The sequence below is a fragment of the Pleurodeles waltl genome, chromosome 3_1, assembly GCF_031143425.1.
Source record: "Pleurodeles waltl isolate 20211129_DDA chromosome 3_1, aPleWal1.hap1.20221129, whole genome shotgun sequence".
NCBI lineage: Eukaryota > Metazoa > Chordata > Amphibia > Caudata > Salamandridae > Pleurodeles > Pleurodeles waltl.
In genome coordinates, this window is record NC_090440.1 from 920,975,333 (window position 1) to 920,999,190 (window position 23,858).

Sequence of the window (23,858 nt, forward strand, 5' to 3'; positions counted from 1 at the left end):
AATAAATACATTGCGCCCCCGAGGGGAGCGACCCTTGCCCAAGGGGCCACCCCCCAACACAAAGCACACATACATACATACTATTTCTGGCGCTATTGGGATTCTGCCCCCCCTTGGGGGCAGAAAGGCCTAAAAAAAATAGGCCTCTCTGCCCCCAAGGGGGGCAGAACTGCCCAAAAATACATGAAGGCCCCTGGGGGCGACCCTTGCCCAAGGGGCCGCCCCCCAACACAAAAAATAAAAATCAACAATAAAATCCCTGGTGTCTAGTGGCTTTCTGCCCCCCTTGGGGGCAGATCGGCCTAAAAATAGGGCCAATCTGCCCCCAAGGGGGGCAGAAACGACAATAAATGCATTGCGCCCCCGAGGGGAGCGACCCTTGCCCAAGGGGCCACCCCCCAACACAAAGCACACATACATACATACTATTTCTGGCGCTATTGGGATTCTGCCCCCCCTTGGGGGCAGAAAGGCCTAAAAAAAATAGGCCTCTCTGCCCCCAAGGGGGGCAGAACTGCCCAAAAATACATGAAGGCCCCTGGGGGCGACCCTTGCCCAAGGGGCCGCCCCCCAACACAAAAAATAAAAATCAACAATAAAATCCCTGGTGTCTAGTGGCTTTCTGCCCCCCTTGGGGGCAGATCGGCCTAAAAATAGGGCCAATCTGCCCCCAGGGGGGCAGAAACGACGTAAAATACATTTGCCCCCAAAGGGGAGCGACCCTTGCCCAAGGGGTCGCTCCCCCACACCAATAAACACACACACACACACACATAGCGAAATCCCTGGTGTCTAGTGGGCATTCCTGCTGCCCGATCGCATCGCGATCGGGCAGCAGGAATGCTCAAAGAGACATCGAGGGAAAGGAAAACCCTTTCCTTTCCCTCGATGCCTCTCTCAGAGCACCCCCACCCGCACGAAGGTGAAATACTCACCTTCTCCCTTGACGCGCTGAAAGCAAATGGCTTCCAGCGCGTCTTTCCCCTTTCATGAAATCAGCGCGCGATCGCGCGCTGACGTCATGGGGGGGGGGGGCCAGCGGGGGGCGGGCGTGAAAGGGGAAGGGATTCCCCTTTCAGCCCTGGCCTGGGGGTGTTGGGGGGCGGCCCTCGGGGGAAGCGCTAGCGCTTCCCCCGACTGCCAGTCCCAGGACGTAATGGTTACGTCCATGGCGCCACACGGGCGCTGCCATGGACGTAACCATTACGTCCCTGGTGGGGAAGGGGTTAATTATAGTTTCCTTAGGTGTAAACCTGCAGCACACTTCCCAGAAGCATTACTACTATTAATTATAAAAAATGTCTGTGGCGTGAAGGCTCAATGGATATTATAGGTGCAAACTCAATGGCACTGCTTAATCAATGTAGATGTGAGTCAACTGATGATCCAATAATCTTATGATCACCTTTCCTAGACATGTTTGCAATCAGGTTTTTCTCTGGAAACCCTCAAAAATGCCATCAGTGTCATATATTTAAAAAAGGTAATAAATAAAAGTAAAATAAAAATCTCAGCTTTTACGGCTTTATTGAGAAGGAAGCGGAACAGACTTTTAAGACTTGCTAAGAAGCACCCAACTGATCTTCACATCCAAAATGACGTGAAAACCATTAATAGTTCAGAAGCAAATATGGGAATATAAGTGACAGAATAAGCGGGATTTTTGGGCAAAGGCCTTATTCCTGAGTAAAAAAAAGTAATTCACTGGGTTTTGGAAAATGGTTAGTAACTTAAATAAAGCTCCTACAATTCTGAATAGTACGGATATTTCTGAGTTGTCTTGGAGCGACTGTTTAACTCAGCATTTTAATCGCTTTAAAGAGTGTAAAGAAGCTGTGCTCCGTATGGGAGGGTCAGTGGGGGTTCACTATCCAGGAGAAGAAATGAATACAGAATGCGAACGCCGAAAGGAAGCTAAAGCTTTATCTTTCTCTGTTGCTCATATTACCAGGCTGATTAATAAGAGCAGGCAAGGAGGGGCTCCGGGCCCAAACGGGATTCCAAATGTCACTGTATCCTCACTGCATATGGGCTTTGGCTCTATATGCAATGCGATTTCCTTGACGATGACCTTTCCTGGCATACGGGGTTGTGCCTCACCACTGCGCAATGGTTACAGCCCTCACAGCACAGCAATCTTCTCATGGTGGCCCCTGCTGCCATATGGGTTCACCTGCTCCTAACTATGCAGTGTTGCAGCCCTGCACATGGGAAATGACCCAATCGATGCAGCAGCTGTCTCCTCCTGCCTTCCAAAGGGAATCCACTCAACAGTGCTTCCCACTGGATCTTGCTCCCTCCAATGCTCTCCTCTTCCTCACACTGGTCTTGGCAAGCATACAGGCACTATTTCTCCAGGCTTGGATTCCCTGAGTGATGTCCCATCATCCAACAGGGAGACTAGCAGACCTGGGCCCTCAGTCTTGGTCACAGGCAGATGTCTTGCAGAGCTTTCAAATTTTGTGGTCTCAAGCTCCGCTTCTTATAGTCCAATTCCAGTCATCAAATGTTATTTATAGTCTGAAGTTTATGTTGGGGGTTTGCTATGTTTTGAAGTACTCACTTCTCTGCCCTTTGTTCCTCTTGAAAGCAGTCCGTCAGAGAAGGAGGGATTTCATATCTTATAGTCCCATAACACAGGCCATGGGAGTGACAGTGACTAAAGTTCACAGGTGGATGTCACACACAGTGATAAGTGTGATAAGTGTATCAAATGGGTAGTCCAGGGCGTCCACCTTACTCTTTATGAATCCCTTATCAGCCCCACCTCCTTCCCAAGATGTACCCATGTCCTTTCCTTGTGACCCCCTCTCAGAATCAAAGAGCACCCTTTGAAGTCTACAGGGGAAAGTTTAGATCTCCCCTTTCCAGTGTGTCCCATCCAGCTTACAGGAATGCAGCAATATACAAAACTGTCTGGGGTCCTCACTTCAGGTATCACCATGCAGCCCTGGGTCTCCCAAAATGGAACACATAGTCTGCCAAGAATTGTACCATCCACAGGCAAACATACATAAACAGTGCATCTATACAACATACACACTGCACAGCACTACACACTTCATGTGTTATACCACTTGTAGGCACACATACACCAAGCACATGCATTTAACATGCACGCACTGCACAGTACTGCATTGCCCTTTTGATTAAAAAGTAGGGGTGGGCGGAACTTGTGCAGTTCCACTCTGCGGAATTCTGCAGAGTTGCAGAAAAACTGTGAGATTCCACAGAATTCGGGTGGAAAATATGCAGCTTGTGGTGCAATTTTAGTGCCAGTAGTGTCAGTAGCACTGAAAATCAACACAAACTGAACCATGCATTGCATAGGAGTGCATTGCCATTCAAGTTGATTTTGCTGCAGCTCGAGTAGAAAATCTACTTGAGTGGCAGCAAATTTACTCAGATGGAAGCCCTTTCTGCCTGCTCAATTCCACTCACATTTTCAATTGGCACCGGAAGGTTCTGTGTTGACCATAAATCGCATCAGGGGCCAGCAAATCTTACTTGCAAGCGAGCGTTGGAAAGCCTCAAATTCTTGTAAACATCACAAGGTGATAATGGCAGAATAATTCCTCCATGCTCCAACTGGCAGAATTTGCCAGGAACGCCACATTACGAATGTAATGTGGAGTTATCAAATTCCATCAATCCTGCTAGTGGACTTATTATTCCTCCCAGGCCCACTAAAAAGGACATGTTCACTCCTTCCGATCACTACATGGTATCCTGTCACCATCACCCTAATGCTGCTTAACTCCTGGTGAAGGCATTAGCCTTCCACCACTGTGAGGGTATCGCTTAGGGCACCCTTCCTAGTCCAGCAAGACTGCAATCTGGATGCAGGCTATGTCATGGCACACATTTATAATCTGTGTCCACCTACGGCAACAAAAGATCAGCATTAGGAATCCAGACATCAGTACAGTGTAGACACTCAGAGCAAGGGTGCACATCCATTAGCATGCAGAGACATTTTCAGTCCCAACATGCTGTTATAAACCTGAGTGCATAGGCTATATGTAAGGAAATGCCTCTTTTAGTGTGATCACTTTCACAGTTTTGGACTGATAATGCTGGTTATTTGACTCTGAGACTGCACTGAGGCCTGCCAACCAGATCTCAGTGCCAGTGTTATAACCCATTACAAAAGGTATGTGGAATTGACTATCCCAACTTGGCATAGACTGACTTACTTATAATTCCCAAGTATATGGTAATCAGGGCATGTAAGACACAGGCGGTCATTCCGAACATGGCGGTCTGGGCCGCCATGCCGGCGGTGGCGATACATTCCGCCACCGGCATGGCGGTCCCGACCGCCATATAATGAACGTGGCTGAACTGCCACGTATGAAACACCGCCACCACCAGGCTTCTGCCACAAGGTAGCCTGCCGGTGGCAGCGTTCCTGATCCGACTGGGAAGCGCTGCAAGCAGTGCTGCCCGCCGGATAATGAGTCAGGTTCCACCAGCCATTAAACCGCCGGGGAAAGGCTGTTGGAATGAGTGACACAGGGGCCCCCATGCACAGCCCCATCGCGCAGTTCACTGCCTGATTTACGGGCAGTGAAATGCGCGACAGGTGCTGCTGCACCCGCTGCACTGCTATATTGCCGCAGGCTGTCAATGTTCAGGCCCTGCATCCAGCTGGGCCGGCGGATGGAAACGCTGTTTCCACCCACCGGCCCAGCTGGATGTTCTTTATGTGGCCAGCGAGGGGCTCTGCGAGCTGGCGGTTTTCTGTTGACCGTCAGCGCCGATCGTAATGACCCCCATAGTGTCCACCCAAAGCTGCAGCACTAGTTGTGCCCCCCTGTATGTGACAAAGTACACAATGACTCCCAGCCTGCCACTGCCGCCTGCAAGAACAGTTTAAAAACTACTAGTTTAACTTTGCCCTTTACAACAATGGTCCCCAACTCACTTTACATTGTCTGCATGTCTCCCCTAAGGAAGGCCTACTGAACCCTAAGGCAGGGAGCTGTATTTTAATAAGTAGGACATATATCTTTAATATGCCCTAACAGCAAAACTTCCCAATTGTTTTATTTGTGGAAGACTTAGTAGCTCCATTGGCTAACACAAAGTTACTGGCTGGACCCTCAGCCAGGCTAATTTGTGAATGGGAGTAATAAAATAGATACTTCAAACTATCAACTTAATGATGATAGTAAAGCTGATTTGATGCCCAGGTTGAATTTAATGTCACTGTTAAGCAAAGACAACTTTGAGAAAATTGCCACTCTCTTGCTGAGTTTCTCCAATGGCCTCACACAGCTATTGGCCACCGGACAGCTGTCTGCCCACCTGTGGAGAGTTGTGAACAACTCCCAGGCTCAGGATCAAAAGAAGCCTGCTACAGGCAGAGATGTTACCGCCCTGTTGCAGGAAGCCACTCAAGGCGTTTGCCCAAAAAGCAATTTTCAAAGGTTAGGCTGCCTTTGGAGGGCAAATGGTGATCACACTCCTGAAGGGCTGCCCCTTTGTTCAGGTAGACAGGCTGGTAGTGGCAACAGAGAGGAGAGACCAGTGACCAAACCAGTTTTTCCATTAACGTGTATCCCACAGGTAGCCACACCTCTAGGGTGGGCTACAAAGCTCCTGACATCCAAGGAAGCGTTCAGGTGTCTTGGGATTGGGCAGCACTCTTGACTTGCTAGACACCACAAATCCAGCAATCCCAATCCTAATGTAGGAAGTCATTTCATAGCAGGAGGTCTCCTTGTAGCTCATTGGCTAGTTACCACATCACTCCACCAGGGCACTTTCAGGGCATAAATGTGCACCTCTGGCACCTGAGCTTCAGATCACTACAAAACTAGAGAAAGGACCATGGAAGGACTGCCCTGCTGACCCCATGAACTTGGAAAAAGGGGCCTGTACTATCTGCTGGCATGCACCTGATGCAGCTTGGGCTAGCGAAGTGAGTACTGCACCTGTGACTTCTAGCTTGAGTAAAAGTCACTTTCAAGCCCCACACCAAATAAGTGGCCAGAAGCAAGGCCATCAAAGTGTCAGGGGTCTAGCAGGGAACTAGCAGGGTGATTGGTCAGAGGACTAGATGGATGAGGCTGGGACAAGACTGGACACTGCGTTTGTGTGTGGTACTAACAACAGAATGGTAAAGCAGGGAAACAACAGACAAGCTATCATAAATGATGAATTGTCTGATCCTTAGAAATTCGAGCAGCTCCTATGGAGAAGGTGCACTGGGTGCTTCTCTGTGCCAAAGGCACAAGTCTTAGAATCTAACCCTCAGAAACAATGACAATCTGGATAAAAATACAAGACAGAGCAACGGGGAACTGAACAAGGAACACCAAAACAGAAACTGGGGTCAGGGAAAAGCAGCACTGGAATCAGGGTCAAGAACAGGACTGGAAATAGTTAAAACAAGGCTAGAAAACATCTGCACTCAAACAAGGCAAGACAGACATATGCAGACAACATGTGCATATAACAGGGCAAACCAAGACAATGCAGACAGAAGACTGCGATAAATGTCTAATGCTGGAACAGCGATGAAGAAAAACAAGGGAGAGAAACAGATGCTACAAATAGTCAAAAACAGGAAAATGGTTTCTGTGACTAGGGGGAACCAAACCAAAGAGCAAGCCTGTAACAAAAACTGCAGGAACACAACAGTGCATAAGGAGACTCAAAAGAAGTCAGTTGTGAGTGACTGCACTGTGCACTCACAGGGCTGAAATAGCTGGAGGCTCAGGCAAGGAGCATACATTCAGGGAGAAAGCCAGGTGCAAAAACATAACAAGGTGCAGGGATTCTTGGAACCACAAATGAAGGGAAGGTTCAGCTGAGGCTTGTAAGTGAAAAGACCAAGAAAACTAGGAGACACAAGCAAGGGAATAGAAAAACTTGCAGTGGGGTATGGATCACCGCAAACATAGAGACGGGTCCAGAATGCAAATATAAAGGTGTCAGAATTACCATAGGATCCAGAAACCAAGCTACTGACTAGGAAACCACCACCAAGATGTGACCTATAAAGGGTCTGAAGACAGAGGGAGCTACAAGGACCATAATGCATCAGGGACTAAAAGGTGAACCAAAATTCAGGGCCTCATTGGTGGCCCTTGGTGGTCTCCCCTGGCCCAATTACAATGTTTCCACTGGGCTCACCAGTGGAAACCTCTGTACTGTATTAGGAGGTTTCTGCCAGCCAGCCCAATGGAATCAGTGCTGCGCCATTGGCCTCAGCTACTCATGGAGCCAAGGCCAATGCAGTCACACAGAGGGTGCCCCCAGCACCCTCACTGCCCATGACATGGTCATGGGCAGTGCATGGGTCCCCTGGTGGGCCCCAGCACTGCCTTTCCACCAGCCTTTTCATGGTGGGGACCCAGCCATGAAAAGGCTGGCAGAAAAGGGACTTGTCATAAGCACGGTGGTGCTGAACATACTGCCGCCGTGGCTGACCATGACTCGGACCGTGCCACCCCGTTGTAAGTATTGATGTGTTTATTGACTCATACTACCATAAAGGCAGGTTTGTAAAAGGGCCCTTGTGGGTGACATCTGGTGGCAGGATGGCAGAATCTTGACACAAAGCTGAAGTAGCCCAACTTGGAAAGTCAGTAGCCACTTCCCAAGAATCGCAGCTGACTGCTGCAGGGCACCCCAAGTGACCAATCCTTAATGGCCAAAATTTGCACCCGGGTCTGCCCGACCCGGGAGTGTCATTTGAGTCCAGATTGGTCACGCAAGAGGGACACTGACCTCCACCAAAGGATACTGCTGGACCCGCTGTGGATGGAGACCAGTAGATCAGCAGCAGCTGCCCCTCTACTGGCGGCTCAAAGAGGACTTTGAGGGACCTCCACTGTGGACTGAAGAGTATCAGAGCATTCTTGAGCATACTCCATTTCCTGCGTCATCAGCATCAGGACAACTCAGGTAAAATCTGTGGTGGTCATGATGTAAAGTTCAGAACTGGAGCGGAGAACACTTTGGTAACCAGGTAGCTGTCCAAGTACTCCTTAGCGGCCCCCTCTAGCCTTCTCCCTGCTGGAGAACCTGAGCACAACTCTTTACGGTTACCACTGCTTGTTTGCAGTTGTGACTATAAGTACTGAGATTCACATTTATTGTGTCAATCTATACCTCTGGAACCCTCTATTTATTTATTTTAGAGTTGTATATAGCGCTGGCCAGACCAGAGGGTATCAGATCACTTTACGGACATGTGAGCAGAAACCATGGCATTAATACAAGGATTCAAGGTTGACGTAGTATATCCACTGAAAATGAAAAAAACAGAACAAAATTATATATTATGCTAAAAAGTATTAAATAATATAACATTATCCGTCAGAGGCATTAGTGCAGGATAAATATTGAGTTGTGTCTGGCAACTGTACCAAAGGTTCCTTTTGGTGTAGCATGCTCAGGGGGAGCAGGTTAAAGTATTTGCTCAGCAAAAGTGATTTGAGGTTCCATTTGAAATAAGCATAGGAAGGAATACAACAGAGGTCTTTAGGAAGTAGCTTCCAAATCCATGTTGCCTCACCTGAGAAAGGAAGTTCTGGGATTTTTTTTTTCCGTTTGGGAGGAATGAGAAGAAGTGAGTTGGAGTTTCTTAATATCCATTTTCCACTCTGCTCTTAATAGTTTGTTTTTTCTAAATATTGAGTTTTTGCACTGTGATGGGCTTTGTGGGTGATACAGGCTGTCTTGAAATATGCATCTTACTTATATTGGGAGCCAATTGAGACTTGAAAGCTGGAAAGATGTTGTCAAATCTTTTCATGTCTGTAAGGAGTCTAGAGGCTGCATTAAGAGTTGTTCTTAGAGGCCCACGGTTTCTTTTCTGGGTGCTGGTGATTATGGCATTGCAATAGTCAAGTATCGAGAGGACAAGTGATTGCACTACAGTCTTTAGGTCTTCAGGTGGGATATCCTTACAGTGACAATGCACTTAAAGCTATTTTCACTGTAGCAGGATTATGTTCCATGGAAAATCAATGGGATGCATTATCACAGTTAATAAAGTAGCCTCTGCCTAAGAACCTGCTAAAAAGTTAATTATTGGACTTGGAGTCGGATTTGTACTAAATATTTTACAAAAGGTTGCTTTTCAAAAGTCACCATCAGCCTGCCTAAAGCCTCTAGAAGCTATTTTGCATGCACTTCCAACTTTCACCCAGGAGCTGAATACCTCATAGATTGGGTGTCACTAGCTCCAGCTCCCAGAACTGAGAAGGTGGTCATGGGTATGGGAAGGTGCCCTGTTTCCTCTGACTCGATGACCACTGGGGCAGTGCCCCGGAACTTATTTAACTTCAAAAAGGCATACAGTGAGAGATAGAGGTAGCTCACGCCTGGGTGTGCCCTATCTTTTGTCCTTCTAGCCTGCAGGTCTGCAAACTCAGTGGAAGAGTAGCTGCCCCAGGACAGGTTTTCCATGACCACAGAGGATGGGTTGCTTATTTTCCTGTCTACGCCTCTGGTGAGGCACAGGGATCTCTACACTGGATGAAAAATTATGCCTTTTTGGATTTTGATAAGAAGTGCTGAGTGGCATTGTTTACCGTGAGGCCAACAAGAACTGCTCCAAATGTGGATAAGGTCGTGCCTGTGAACATTTTCCCTGTTGGTAAGTGAGAGACCAGGAGTCGCCCTGCTCACAAGCTATTGCCAAGCATAAATCTGGCATTATGGATGCCTTCATCAGAACACTACTGGACTTGTGGAAGACAGAAGAAGGACTGCACCTGTTGTTAAGAAATGTGAGGAGAGCGCTAAGAGCTGGCCATGCTCCCATTCGTACCCAGGAAAAAAGAAGTGCACTCAAAAATTCAGTTTGCTGGCATACTGTTCAGCTACAAGAGCACAAAAGTTGTAGGAAGTCATCTTCTTGAAGGAGCCCAACCAACCACATTCAACTGGACCTGCCCTGAACCCTGCAGGTGGCTTCTGTTGGAGTGGAGTACTGTCCCTAAGATCCTGGAACCCTTGGCTGGTGTCAAAGTGTCCTCCTCCTGCTTAAACCCAAAACTTTCAAGACTTTTTCGCTTGGGAAGCTGACAGAAGACTGGGACCTATCTGCCAAACCAATCTGCCGAAGGTGCATCGTTGGTGAGCCTAACTTTGCCATAGCTTCCGTTATGTTCTTCTCTGGAGCACCAAATTTGTTTCAGCATGGCCAATGCCTACCTGCATCACATGACATCAAAACCTCTTTGGCTCCAGCACACAGCCTTGTCCTGCTGAACGAATCCGACTTCCAGAAAAGAGTCTAAGGCCCATATTTATAATTTTTTAGCTTTGTGTTTGCATAATTTTTTACGCAAAATTGGCACGAACTTACAAAATATAATTGTGTTTTGTAAGTTTGTGCTGCTTTTGTGTCAAAAATGATGCAAATGCATTGCTAAAAAGGTACAAATATGGGCCTTAGTCTGAAGGTAGAAATCGTCCATGGGCCTGACAGTGAGCAGTATCTCTTCGACGTCAACAACTTCCTGGGCATGAACTTTGGACTTTTCCCTCTCTGAGCTTTTCCCGCCTTCATCAACAACTTTACTGAGACCTCACCCTTTGCCAACCCGTTGTCGGCTAGCCCAGTTTCAGATCCAGCCTGCAGCCTTACTCCACTGAGAAATCTACCTTTCTGAAAACTTACCAAGTGTGAAGATAACTTTCTGATTAGGGCTAATCTGGTCTATGTATCTGACCCACGTACTTTCACGGTAGGACTCAAACATTACTGTTGTCTCAGTCTAGTGCAACCAGATGCCTGCAGTTGGCGCTTCTCACTTTTTGGTGCTATGTTTTTTAACTAACATTTACAGTTCCCCTTATTGGATTTTGGTAGTGTGGGTGTAGTTTTGCTCATTAAAATATTCTCTTTTTATAAATTGGAGTGAGATTTTTGTTGTGTTGTGCTTTTAAGGTTTTAACTGTTTTGGTACTTCTAAATAATTTAGACAGTTTCTTAAATTATTGCCATAGCTCCCAAGGGTTGAGCCCAGGTGTAAATTATTGAAATCTTTACTAGAACTAAATAGAACAGTGACATCATTACTTGTGAAGGTTACCATCCACCTCAAAAATCCAGTTTTTCACATATGCTATCATGCAAGGGTATTTTGGCGTGAAGCAGGTGCGTGTGCCTAGTCCTGCCTGGGGCAGATTGGTTACCTGAAATGCCAGGTCTTCAGCTTTTTTTCATGGAGCACCCCCTTGAAACAAAATAATATAAACCACAATTGTTGTGTTGTTAGGGCCAAATGATGTGCCTTCCTCGAAGAAATCAGGGTCATATGATGTCACTTCCTGTGATGTCATTAAGGTCACCAAGTATGTGATGTCTCTATTTCGGTAAATATGATGATGTTTCTTTTCTCTGAGGCAGAAGGTTTAATCTGTTTCAATGCTAACTACAGTAGCTTTAATATTAATATACTCTCACCACCCGAAAGAGGGTCTGGTGCTGTGCAGGACACTGCTGCAACTTCCTCCATTAATTACTAACCAACTCCACACAAGTTATACTGAATACTGTTTTTATAGTAAGAGCGTTCATGAAAGTGACCTACCTAAACTGGAGGTACAGGGACCAATCCTGTCTAGGGCAGATAAAATCCAGGCATTCTTTGGCCTTGCACACTGATTTTAGAAGGAGGAGTGCACTTGTTAAACTCTTTTGTGAGGATGAGGGGCCCTGCATCCAATAGCCTTCTTTTTCATCGACTTTTTAACTAGGGCAGTATCCCCTCTAGATGGATTACGGCTCAGTCCAGAATTTACCCAAACTCAGCACTCTCCACCCCTTCTTGAGTGCCTCTTGCCACTTGGTTTTACCCCCACCATTAGGCGAGATGATATCCTGCACACCCTCTGCTAAAAGGCGCAATTCATCAGTGATCCAAATTCTTATCCAGTACAATAAGGGTCTCAGTGCCACCACAGATGAGATCTCCTGGATCCCCAGGTCCAAAAGGAGAGGGACAAGAGGCGTGCCCTTCCCTAGGCTCACCAGACTTCTGATAAAGTTGTTTTCTGCTGAACTCAGGGGACTAACATTGCAGTGCCCCCATAATTATGCCCCATAATAAGCAGCCCCCTTGCTTGGGCCTTATAGATTTCCACTGCCAGCTATACAGGGACCATGGGACCTTTTCGGCCAACTTACGTATGGCTCCAGCCCGCTGCTTTGTGATTTGGGTACTCTCTAAGATATGCAGGTCTCAGAGTCCTGATTCATCTAACCTGATACCAGGTAGTTACATTTCTGGACCTTTTGGGCACTTTTGACCCCCACCTTGATGACCCCACTCGCCTTGCCCTTCTTAGCAAATGTCATGTTTATTTCAACACTGAAATCACTGCAAAACTGTTTGAAATTGTTGATTAGTGTTTGCAGACTTCCCAGTTTTGGACAGCAGAAATGTATCGTCCGCAAAGAGGAGGGCCGGTATTTTGACTCCTGCCAGCATATGGGAATCATTGGCACAAGCAGTCAAATAAGCAATGCAGTTGTTGATGTAGAAGAAGAAAAGGGTAGGGACAAGCACACAGTCCTGTATGACACCTTGGCTAACTGGGAAAGCCCCTGTAAATTCTCCTTTTGCTCCACACCTTCCTCTAGCAAAGATCCCCTCATGCAATAATCCAAGTAGATGAAAGAGGACAAAGGAATCCCCATCCCCGAGAGCATCTCCTACAGGGTCCCTCTGGGCAACAGGTCTAATGCGGCAGGCAAATCAATGAAAGCCACATAGAGGTCACCCCTGGCCAGGTCGACTACCATTCCACTTAACCAAGATGAACTGGGAAAACTGGTCAACAGCACTGCCCTTATGCCTAAATCCAGCCTGGGGCCCTGCCAAGATCTGCTTGTTCTCTCTCGCACCACCCCAATAGGCGCTCAAGGATCTGTTTGGAACAATCTCCACCCCTTTACAAGATGAAGGAATTGCTCCTTCTGCCACAATGGCATTTGAGAGGACAATGATGTAAGGCACCAAACCCCAGGTTCAGCATTAAAGACATCAACTGGAATTTTGTCAAGCCCCGGGCTTTACCAGGTTTAAATGAGACCACCACATATTCAGTTTCCTGAAGGGAAAAAATTATCATAGCATGGATCTGACTCTTTGTACTGTGCATATTCTCAGTCCTGCGTTGTCTCGCAGGTGCTGGGTTGGAGGCATACAAGCTCTTAAAATGTGCCACCCACTTGCTTGGCAAAATAGATGACTCTGTGGGATAGCCTGACTTTCCTTTGCTTCTTTTAACCATAGACCAGAACTTCTTCTAGTCCTTATTCACAACAGAGTCTAGCAGATCAGCCCACATGTCATCCTCCCAAGCTGCTTTTGCTGCTTTTAGGCTAGTCTGATAGTTCGCCCTATAGACACTTATAATTTGAATGTCTCTCTTTTTTAAAGCCGACAAGAGGTGTGCCTTCGCCATTTTGGACTGGTCATTAAACCATCCCTTTGGCTGCTTTGTATGCCCCCCAACCTCTCTAGTTAAGACACTCCTTAGCTTAGAGAACAACATGTGATGTTCAGCAAAGAACAAATCATTTTCCCCCCATTTGGCATGTATACTCTCCATATGAGTAGCCAAAGTTGAGTAGAGGATCCCGAGGTCCTTCAGAGAGGAGGCTACTGTTTCCCACCTCAGATTCTTCCTGTTGTTTGTGGCTACCAATTGTCCATCTACATGGTCTACAGGTGTGGGGCATGGAAGGGTCATTGAAACTGTCAACTTTAATGACAAAGGGTTATGATCACCATACTCTATGTCTATTACAACCATATCAACCATCATGATCCACAATCTTACGTCCAGGAGGATATAATTAATTTGGTTTTGGTAACGACCTTGCCTAAAAGTTGGAGCGAGTAGTTTGTTCGATGGTGAGCTCCCATACCAAGCCTGTATACTATGAGAGATTGTAAGGGCCACAACCTGCACAGAAGCTCTTGACTGGAGCTACTTTATAGAGGGGCTAACATCTGGAATACCCCACATCAAACTTTCATCTCTATATAAATCGCTATCCAAATTACTCAGCTCGAAGGTGAGAAAAAGACCCCCCCTATAAGCACATGATAGGTACAAACATACTCCTCTATGACTCTGGCCAGCAGCTGGAGCATTCTGGATTCCTGCCAATGGTCCTATTGTATATATAGATAATCAAGAGGGGTTGCAGATTCCTCGTAAAAATCAGGGCTAGGATGTTAGAGGAATCCAAGTAAAGGGGCATTATTGAATAAAATAGAGTGGCTCTCATCAACACTACTATACCTCCTGCAGGGCTTCCCACACTAGACTTGATTGCTGGAGCACTGGAGCTTTTAACAACACACCTATTTATGTGGTCTAGTGCCATTGTTTCCTGAAACAGAAATATGTCATTTGAGTCAACAAAACGACCCCAATCAATATACCCCAGTTTTCTCCTAAATCCTGCAATGTTCCATCTTAACACGAGTGTCACCAGTAGTGGATGTGCTAAGTCATGCAGTGGGGCCTCCGCACCTTCCCCCTATGGGCATACTGCGGATCCAGAAAGTACAATTTGATGGTCTAGTCTGGGACTAGTTAAAGAGTTTATAGATCTTATGTCCCCTACCTGGGATTTAATGGCATACTCTGGGACACCACACCCTAGGGACCCAGAATTCTCTATCGAACCACTTTTGCTTGCCCTAATCAGACTTGCTACCTCCGTGTTAATCTCACCATTAACAGGTCCCTTCTGGGATGGAGTGAGTCAATCTACCTTGGTTAAAGAAGAGGAAGGTTTAGGTGGTGCAATATTTCCCAGTTAACAAGGTCCTGCTCTCCGCACACTGCTTAAATTAGAGTTATCTACAGAGTGCAATGCAGACCCACTCCTGCCCCTCAGGTGCTGATGAAAAATAACTCAGGGGATGAAGAGAAATATTACAAACTAAGTGGTTCTGATCTGGGTGATGGGTGAGTAGGTGGTAGACTGGGGCAGGATCCCTGAAATTCCAAATACAGTCCCTCCTGTATAGTTTAGGTAGTGGCCCCACCCATATGACTTTCCTAAAAGCAATATGTGCCAAGCATCTTGATAGGGGAGATCATCATGGGTGCGAAACGAGTGTAGCGTTTTGTTCCTCAATTGTGCAAAGGATTCCTCTGCTCCCTAAGCTAGACAAGGCACATTGGACAATATACCAACATAGGGGCAAGATTCTGGGGGCAAATTCAAAGAGTCTAGTGCACGCGCCTACACTGGAACCCTGGGTAAACATGATACATCTCTTGCCCCCCACCTTCATCAACAACGCCCTCATCATGACTTGGTCGATGCTGGTAAACCCCTCCTTGATCATCCGATGGAGGGTTACTGTTTGCAATGGAGAATTGCACAGTATAAGGCATCTTGGGAAGGTTAACCTTGTTGGTGGATGGCACTTTAGATGGATTAGATATATCCTGTTGGTCACTCACTGCATCCTTCATATGCCTTATTGTGGACTCAATCAAACCCAGTCTCTGGCAAATGGGTTCTAGGCTTTCCCTTATCAGTGCATTAAGCTTGTCACACAAATATTGGGAGCCTTTGGACTTCTTAGCCGAGGGCCCATTCCTCAGTGCTCCTGTCCTCCCCAAGCTCCAAGCTGGCCTTTCCCAGTGCAGGACCAGTGCGATAGAGGGTCAAAGAAAGTCAACGTTCCACCAAGTCACTTTTTTTGTTTACTAGTCCCACTGCTCTCTTGATAAACCCATCCAGGGTAGCACCCGGCAAGATTCTGGTACCAAGTTCTGCTGCTTTCTGCCTCCCCAAATTAGTCCCAGCATCTTAATGTAATTGATATACCAATAGAATGAAAGAGGAGCTTGTGGGAAACAGTACCTTTGTGTTGGACTGGTTAGTAAAGTGCAGGTGCCACTTCAGGATGATCAAAGGGCCAAAGGGGGTGGCCCCGCTGTAGTAAGGGTAGTCTTACCATGGAATACCAACACAATATCCAGGTCCAGCTTTAGTGCTGGTGGTGCCCTGCGCGACAGTCTTTTTTGGCACCCCTACCCCATTACCATCCACCGTGTATTCCCTCACTACCACTAAGTAAATGTGCCACTCATCTCTCCATATCCCCATTTTCAAATACATTCATTTGTTTTAAAACACTTGTGATGGCTGGCTTTGCTAATCCACTCAGCTACCCACATAAAATATATTTCTGTTCTTTGCAGCAGGAATATTACCCCTCTGTGCTACTTTATGGAGAGTCAATGCTGCCACTATTCAAAACACTAATCTCTCTTCCTAGCAGGAACATTAATCACAAGAGGTATCTTGACATTTTACATGCTTCCAAAAGGCTGGACGCCAAAGAAACTTTTCAGGAAGTGCATTTAAATTGCAAGTTTCTAAGTTATTGCTAAACACAGTGCCTCCTAAGGTCATCGCCCCCCAATCCAGGTCAGCACCTGGTGCAACCACACCGCTCACACCGCCCTAAAGCCGGCCCGACCATACCAAGTAGTGGACCTCAGATTTACTCTCAACAAACCCTAGCTCAGTCCTGGTAGTGTGGCAAAGAGAAATCAGGCTACTTAGAGGAACATGTGTGAAGTATTTCACATTACCAACATGGACGATAAGTAAATGTCATGATTCATCAGAAATCTGACACTAATTTAGAAAAATAGATTCAATTTTAATCTTAATTGAGTAATTTAGACACCAAAACAAACTTTGTAGCTTTTGTACAATTAGAGTTCTGAATTTTTAAGTCTTTGGAAAATACAGTACTTTGCAGATTTAAATGGCTTGCACTGAAGTCAGCGGGGAAAATAGCAGGGTGTACTCGGGCACTTCTAGGGTGAGTTCCAGTGAACCCACGGGAACTTAAGGTTCTGTGGGGACCGAGACCAAGAGTCAACAGTCAAACTTTTGTTACCTTGCCCAAGGAGTCTGGTTGCAGTGGTGACTTGGCTGTCCTTGGCGGTCCGCACTGGTTGGTGCATTTTGCACTCCGTTGCAAAACAGGACTAGGGGGTGGACTCACACTCTACCCTTCAGATGTAGAGGTCTTTGGGGGACCAGGACCAGAAATCCACACTTGGATCTTTACCACCTTGTCCGGTGTCTGTTGGTCCAGAGGTAGCTCCTAGCTATCCATCACCTGGCTGGTCGTGCCAAAGCTGCTTTGCTGCTCCAGTCGGTCACTTCCTTCAGGCTGAAAACCCACAGGATGTGGGGTCACTGGTGACATCCAACCCTATGCTGGGGGTGTTCTGGAGTCGGTAAACATCGTGTGGCCATCGGTTTCTGTGCAGGCATCCAACAAGCCTTGGTAGCTGCATGGGTTGTCCACAAGCTTTCTGGTAGCTGGAGGTCATTTGCTGAGGAGTAGAGGCTTGAAAGCTGACACAGGCCTCACTCCGACTCCCTAGATACTGGACACCGAGCTTCTTTAGGCTCAGCACTCAGATCCTGTCAAGTCACTTTTCTCCATCCTCAGCACTTCTTTACTCCTGAAATTTGCAGGGGACTGGTGCCACCTGTCAGGAGAGTCTTCTTTATGGTTTCAGTGTCCACAGGGGTCCCTCTGGTTGGGACCAATGAGTTTTCACCATTAGCACACACCGGGTACACGGTTCCACTACTGTCTCCGTAGGTCACTCTGTGTCCTCTTCTTCGCACTGGGGCTGGAGTCCAAGTCCTGTTGCTGGCATCTCTTTGTGCTTCTCTCTTCTTGTCCAGGTAAAATCTAAGTTCTGGTACCAGAGGAACCCCTTAAATCCTGGTTCAGGGGGTGTTTAAGGGTGTGAGGGACAGTGGCCAATCGGCTACTGTCCCTGCGGCTAGTCCATCCCTACAGTGACGACTTCCTGTGGGGAGTACATCACTTTGTACTCAGAACACACTATTCTAGGGGTCTGCCAAGATGGCAGAACTCTTCCTTGGCAGTGCAGAACTCCTAGCCCACCCTCAAAGGTGTGGCTAGTTTGAGGGAGGTGCAAGCTTCCTACATAGCTAATTTCTCGCCTGGCTTTGTTCTCCTCTGGGGGGTCAACTACTTGTACATCAAAGGTGGGTGAAGCCTTTGAGGCTCACCGCCCTGATGCCTTTCTCACTAGCCAGTCTGGGAGGGAGGAGGTGTGACCTCCTTCCTGCCCAGGCCATTTGTCTTACGTCCTGCCAAGGCACCAGCACCACCGGCAAGAGGTCAGACTTCTGTCTGTGGTGGCAGCTGCTCAGGAGAGCCCACCAAAACAGTACAGGACTGGGTAAACTCGGTGGGCACCCTCTAAGGGTGTCACCTGGGCATCTGCTTTTTAATCTTGGACATGGGCATCATGTTCAGGGTTAAAAAGCACAGGGTTTGACACCAAACACATTGGGATTTGGCTGGGCCATTGCAGAGCTGGGCATCTGAGCAGCGGTCAGATGCCAGCCTATGTTATCCAATGGACCGCCGGTTACTCGGGCCAGCATTGCAGTTTAAATGCCAGCATGGGGGCATATGTGCTCCTACACATATGTCCTCACTCATGGAACAGTGCACCCTGCCCCCTAGTCAAGAGGGGGCCTGCCTTAGTGGGTGACTGACCTGTGCATGGGCAGTAACAGGCGCTCTGCCTGCACCTGGTGTGGGCAGAGTTTCACTCCAGCAGCAGGCTGCTTGTGCAAGCTGATGGCAGCTCTGCAGTCTCTCTTTTACTTGGGTACTCAGGATGCCACAATCAGTGCTGGCGCCCTGGTACCCTCTTTACCACCCTCCACCTGGGTACCATATACAGGGAACTTACAGGGGTGGCGGGGTGCTTGCCAATTGGCCTATGTAATTGGACATTTACATTAAGGGAAAGAGCATTGGTACTGGGGCCTGGTTAGCAGGCCTCAGTACACTACAGGTCAAAAACCACAGCAGCTAAGAGCATAAAGTGACCATCCAAAAGGGGCACTTTACAACACTTGCCTTGCCTCTTCCTGTCACTGATGGGTGCAGGATGGGACTGCCCTTGGCCCAGACTTCGCCAAGGTGCGTCCCGTGCTGCAGTGGTGCAACAGTGCTTTTTAGCACTCATAGTGTAAGCTCTGCCTTCTCAGGCCATCATCAGTTGCTGGTGCGCCTCCTGACACGCTGTAGTTTGGGGGATGGAGTTCCCCCAGGGCAGACAAGGTCCTGTGGGTTTAAACATCCCACAATTTGCACCTGGAAAGCTCTAGTCTGTCTTGTAAGTCTGTATTTTTTAACACTAACCCACACATGAGGATGTTTTTAAAGTAACTGCAAGGGGCATCCCGAAAGTCAGGTAATCGGGTGTTCAGATATTTTTTACGCTCAGTAACAAAGATCTGTAATAATTACCCGCAAGAAGCAGCTGTCATGAGGTGACCCGTAACACCTACATTTTCCTTGTATTTCGGAGCTATCTTCAGCACCATTCTGCAGCTGAAGAAAAGGAGTGATAATGACTAATGGAAAATACGTTTTTGCCATTCTCAAAACACAGCAAACATACGCTTCCGCCCCAAGTCCTGGTCTGCTCTGGGGTCTTAGCCTAAAGGTTACAAATAAATAAAGCAGTGGACCTCTTGTCATCATTGTATTTCTATGTTTGTCTGCGCGTCGATAAGGATTTGTCTTATAGTGGTCTAAACATGCTGAGCGCCAAGTCTCCGTGCCTGCATTCGGCTAATAATCAACGGGTTCTGTTTTGTTGCAGGTCGCAGTGACATCGTCCCCACTATTGAATGTTCAAGTTCAGAGATGGCTGTGTCTCTCAAGAAGTGCCTGCTGGAGCGGTTCATGTACAGCATCCCAGACATGCATTATACTGATCCTAACTGCAACTCCTTTTCTTATCGGGAAGTGGTGGGAAATGAAAGCTGGATCAAAGCTCAAGCCGCACCACTGGCAGGATGGTGCGGAAACGAGAGAGCGGTAAGATGAGGTGCACCGTGATTACTACAGGCTTCCCCGGTAGTGAAAGTGACTGTTGTTTTACAAAGGTCAAGACTGATATTTATTTGATATTCCAGTACCTGGAGCGCTCTGTGAAGGAATGTTATGAACTCCCCGTTGTGCTTTTGCAGCAGTATTTAATAATAAATGCTACATAAATCCACAGTGCTACTGGAACTGGGATCAAGCAGCTGCTGAGCGCTCACTAGCAGCTCCCAGTTCTATAATTCACAGCTGCTGCTGTGGGGTCAGACTGCGTAAATCGCACATCAACGAAGAGCATAACTGTTTTTAATGACACAGCAAACTTCCTTATCTAGGGTAAATGCGACCACGTGCAACCTACAACGTAATGCCTCGTAGCAGCCGAGGTTAAACTCAGGAGGTGCTCAGTCCAACCAAGAACCTTGTAGAGGTGTAGGCTCTTCCAATCTCGGAGACTAACCAGTGAAGGCAAAAGGTGCACATGCGCTGCCAAAGGCAGAAAACCATGGGGCTCATTCGCAGTCTGCATTGTGTAGTATGCAAACTATTAGTACAACTCGCATACTGCAAAATGTAATCCACAAACTACAGTGGCAGAGATCTCTGCACAATCAGGTATAGGTTTTGGTCGTAAAGGTGGGATGGACATGGGGAAATGGCTCGAAAATAGGGGATACTTCTTACAAAATGGGAGGGGTTTAAGGAAATTTAAGAAGGGAGTTAATGGGAAATTGTAACACAAACACACATCCAGAAAAGAGTAAGACCATTCCTCCGTATGCAAAGTTTCAATTATTACCTTTATACTCTTAAAAGCTGTTGTATTAGGCTTCACTTCCTGATTTGAGGGCATGGAGGCATGTACGTCTACACCTACTTGCACATCTACACTTAGAAATGGTGAATACGAAACTAGTGAAGAGTTACACTTAGGTGCAGCAGTAAATATACATATTTGTTAAAATACAGGTGTATATTTGTCTTTAATAATAGGATCCTCCAAGTTGAAAGAGGGATTCTTATCAGACATTTGCATTCCTTGACTAATTTCAACAGATATTTGTATCTTCATATTCTTGTGCCGTACCTCATAGTAACTGCCCTAGAGCACCCTCTGACTCTGCCCGAGTAACTGTAATGCCTTCCAAAATCTCCCTCTATGAGACCTATGTGTCACAGACACCTCTTTCTTTCTCCGGTTAGACACCTATGAACTCTCTCTGGAGCCCTGACATCCCTCTCACCTAGCCCACCATGTACAGGGGACTAACTGTAATAACCAGTGCTTAACTTGAGCTGCTGGCTGGTGGTGGGGGCTGCCAGCACTCATTTTTGGGGAGCACATTTATATTTCTTAATCAGACATTTCCTGTGAGCAAGAAAATCAAAAACAGACAAAGGAGAAAGATGGAGAAATAACAAGCATGTGTAATGCAATGAGTCTCGCATTTGCTTGAGTTGGAGCTATTAACATTGTAAATTCCTAGCTGGACTTTTCTTGCCATATAAATTGAAAATGAAAAGTAAAACAGTTGACATAAGCGAGCCGATTCAAAGTGCCATGGCCACCATGAGTGCAAAGGAGAAACACAAAAAGAAAAAGAAGCTCACTCGCAGGCAAAAGCATTGGCAATCGTGCAGTTATCCATGTAACAGGGGTAGTCTGCAAGATGGTACAAAACTGCTCCAAGGAGGGACAAAAATAAAGCATTTACCAATGATGATAAAGGATTTTTGAAAGGCAAGCCCACAAATAAATGAAAGTAATGGGTGTGCAGTGGACGTGGTTAAAAGTCCACAATTCTTATAACAGGTCAAAGCACATGCGCGCGCGACCTAAAAAGAAATGAAACATGACAGATGCATTCCAGGAACATCTACAGTCATACTCAGGATTTTATTAAGCAAGCAGGGAGCTTGCATCAGTGTTCAGGGAGACCTGAGTTACCTGAAGCTGCACGAAGAGACTCATATTGCTGGCGTCCTTTAGCATGGTCTGAGTACAGCTGGTGGGAGCAGGTTGTCAAGACAGAAAATAGGGGACTGCTAGGTCTAAATTACTTGAGCAAAGTGCCTGGTGTGCCAACAATCAACAGCTGAACAGACGCTCAAACAGCTGAACAGAAGCTCAAACACTCAAAGTGCGCAGAAAGATTCTTACTAAGCCTCACTAACCACAACAAAGGTCCTCCTGGTCAAGGTTTCCTAAAACAAAGAGCAAGTGCAGGGAAGGTGGATGCAGCAGCAGTAGTGCAACACACAAATGACACCACACTCAGACAACACTCCCACCTCAGGTACAGCATATGCAGGAGCAGTGCAAGCTTCCTTCACAGACATAACCGTAATAGCACAGCTAGCAGCAGTTTGTGTGTTCTCAACACACAGAGCACATACTGTCTCAGGGACCGTGCAAGCTTCCGTCACACACAAATAACAGTACTTGCACAGATAGCAGCAGTTCATGCATTCTTAAACACACAAAGCAGTTATTGCCTCTGGTGCAGTGTTTCCTTCACCTGTAAAGAACAGTAATTGAACGGATAGCAGCAGTCTCAACACACAGACCAGGTATTTTCTCTGGCCCAGTGCAAGCTTCTCTCACATACAGGGCTTTAAGTAGGCCGAGCCCTGCCGTTGCTCAGCACCACCAGTTATAAAAAGCAGGGGCTCAGACCCCTATCGGGGGTCTCCTTTTTTGCCCTCACCCTCGGGGTGAAAGAAAATTCTTAACTCTGCAGCAGTACCGCCCTTCACTGGCTTTCATGTAACCTCAAAGAAACTTGTTACAGTTCTTTCACAGTTCCATCATTTCAGAACTAAAGCATTTGAAATATTTTATACAAAGAAGCTGTTACCTTTTCATCTTATGCAAATAGCAACCATTGACAAAGTCAATGGTCCTTGCTTGTTGCAGGTGTAATGTTACTTGTTGTATTATATATCTGGATGCACAACAGAAAGAAGTAGCAAAATATCAGTTGGGCAGCACACTATGCTAAGCACAGAGTTTTAACTTATTTGTTTTTAAGCCACTCCTTTATTACATCGGCCATGCCCCTTTGAGAGAACCTCCAGTTTCTTCATCCCACTTAAAGCTCTGCTCACATACAAAGAGCAGTACTTGCACAGGTTGCAGCAGTTTATGCGTTCTCAAAACACAGAGCAAGTATTGTCTCTGGCACAGTGCAAGCTTCTTTCACATATAAAGAACAGTACTTGCACAGGTTGCAGCAGTTTGTACGATCACAAACACGCAGAGAAGGTATTGTCTTTGGAGATGTGCTAGCTTCTCTACCCTGCAAAGAACAGTACTTGTGTAAGTAGCAGCAGTTAATGTTTTCTCAAACACAGAGGTCAAGTATTGTCTCCGGTGCAATGCAAGCTTCTCTCACATACAAAGAACAGTACCAGAATCCAGAAACAGTGAATATAGTGAGTAGGGAGTGGCAGGGGGATAGCTACATAGTAAGATGCAAAGTTTCTTTCACCTCTATCTCTGGCTGGAAGAAAGCTGTGGAAATAGGAAGACTCATACAGGGCACCCTAGTCCCTTCACTCCTTCACTGCATGAAATCAGGACCTCCACACAAGCCAGACATAGAGCTCCTTTTTTCTAGAACTGACCAATAGAGTATGAAAATAAAGTCACAGAGGTCAAGAGCAGCGGGACGAAGGACCAGAAGATGGTACAGGACAAATGGCTCCTGGGTGACAGAACAAATGGCAGTCAGACAAAAATGTTCCTTGGTGACCAATGTACTTTATAACAGTAATGCTGTACCCAGAGGTCAATGATTTCTGAGGCAGGCCTGCCATCCAAATTATAGCTTGTATTTTAACCAATGACCCACTAACATTCCAAAATGGCTGTGCAGCCATTTGCATAAACCTGGTTCATGCACAACCACAGCAGCAAGTTAACATTTCAACATC

General features: G+C 46.7%; 1 protein-coding gene across 1 annotated transcript in view; it reads left to right on the forward strand.

Moving 5' to 3' along the window:
* Nucleotides 1-23,858, forward strand: part of LOC138284760 (uromodulin-like) — a 631,564-nt gene that overhangs the window by 410,331 nt on the left and 197,375 nt on the right. Inside the window, exon 5 of the mRNA XM_069223898.1 lies at nucleotides 19,699-19,916. Coding sequence (XP_069079999.1) covers nucleotides 19,699-19,916 — 218 coding nt within the window. The remainder of the gene's footprint in view (nucleotides 1-19,698; nucleotides 19,917-23,858) is intronic.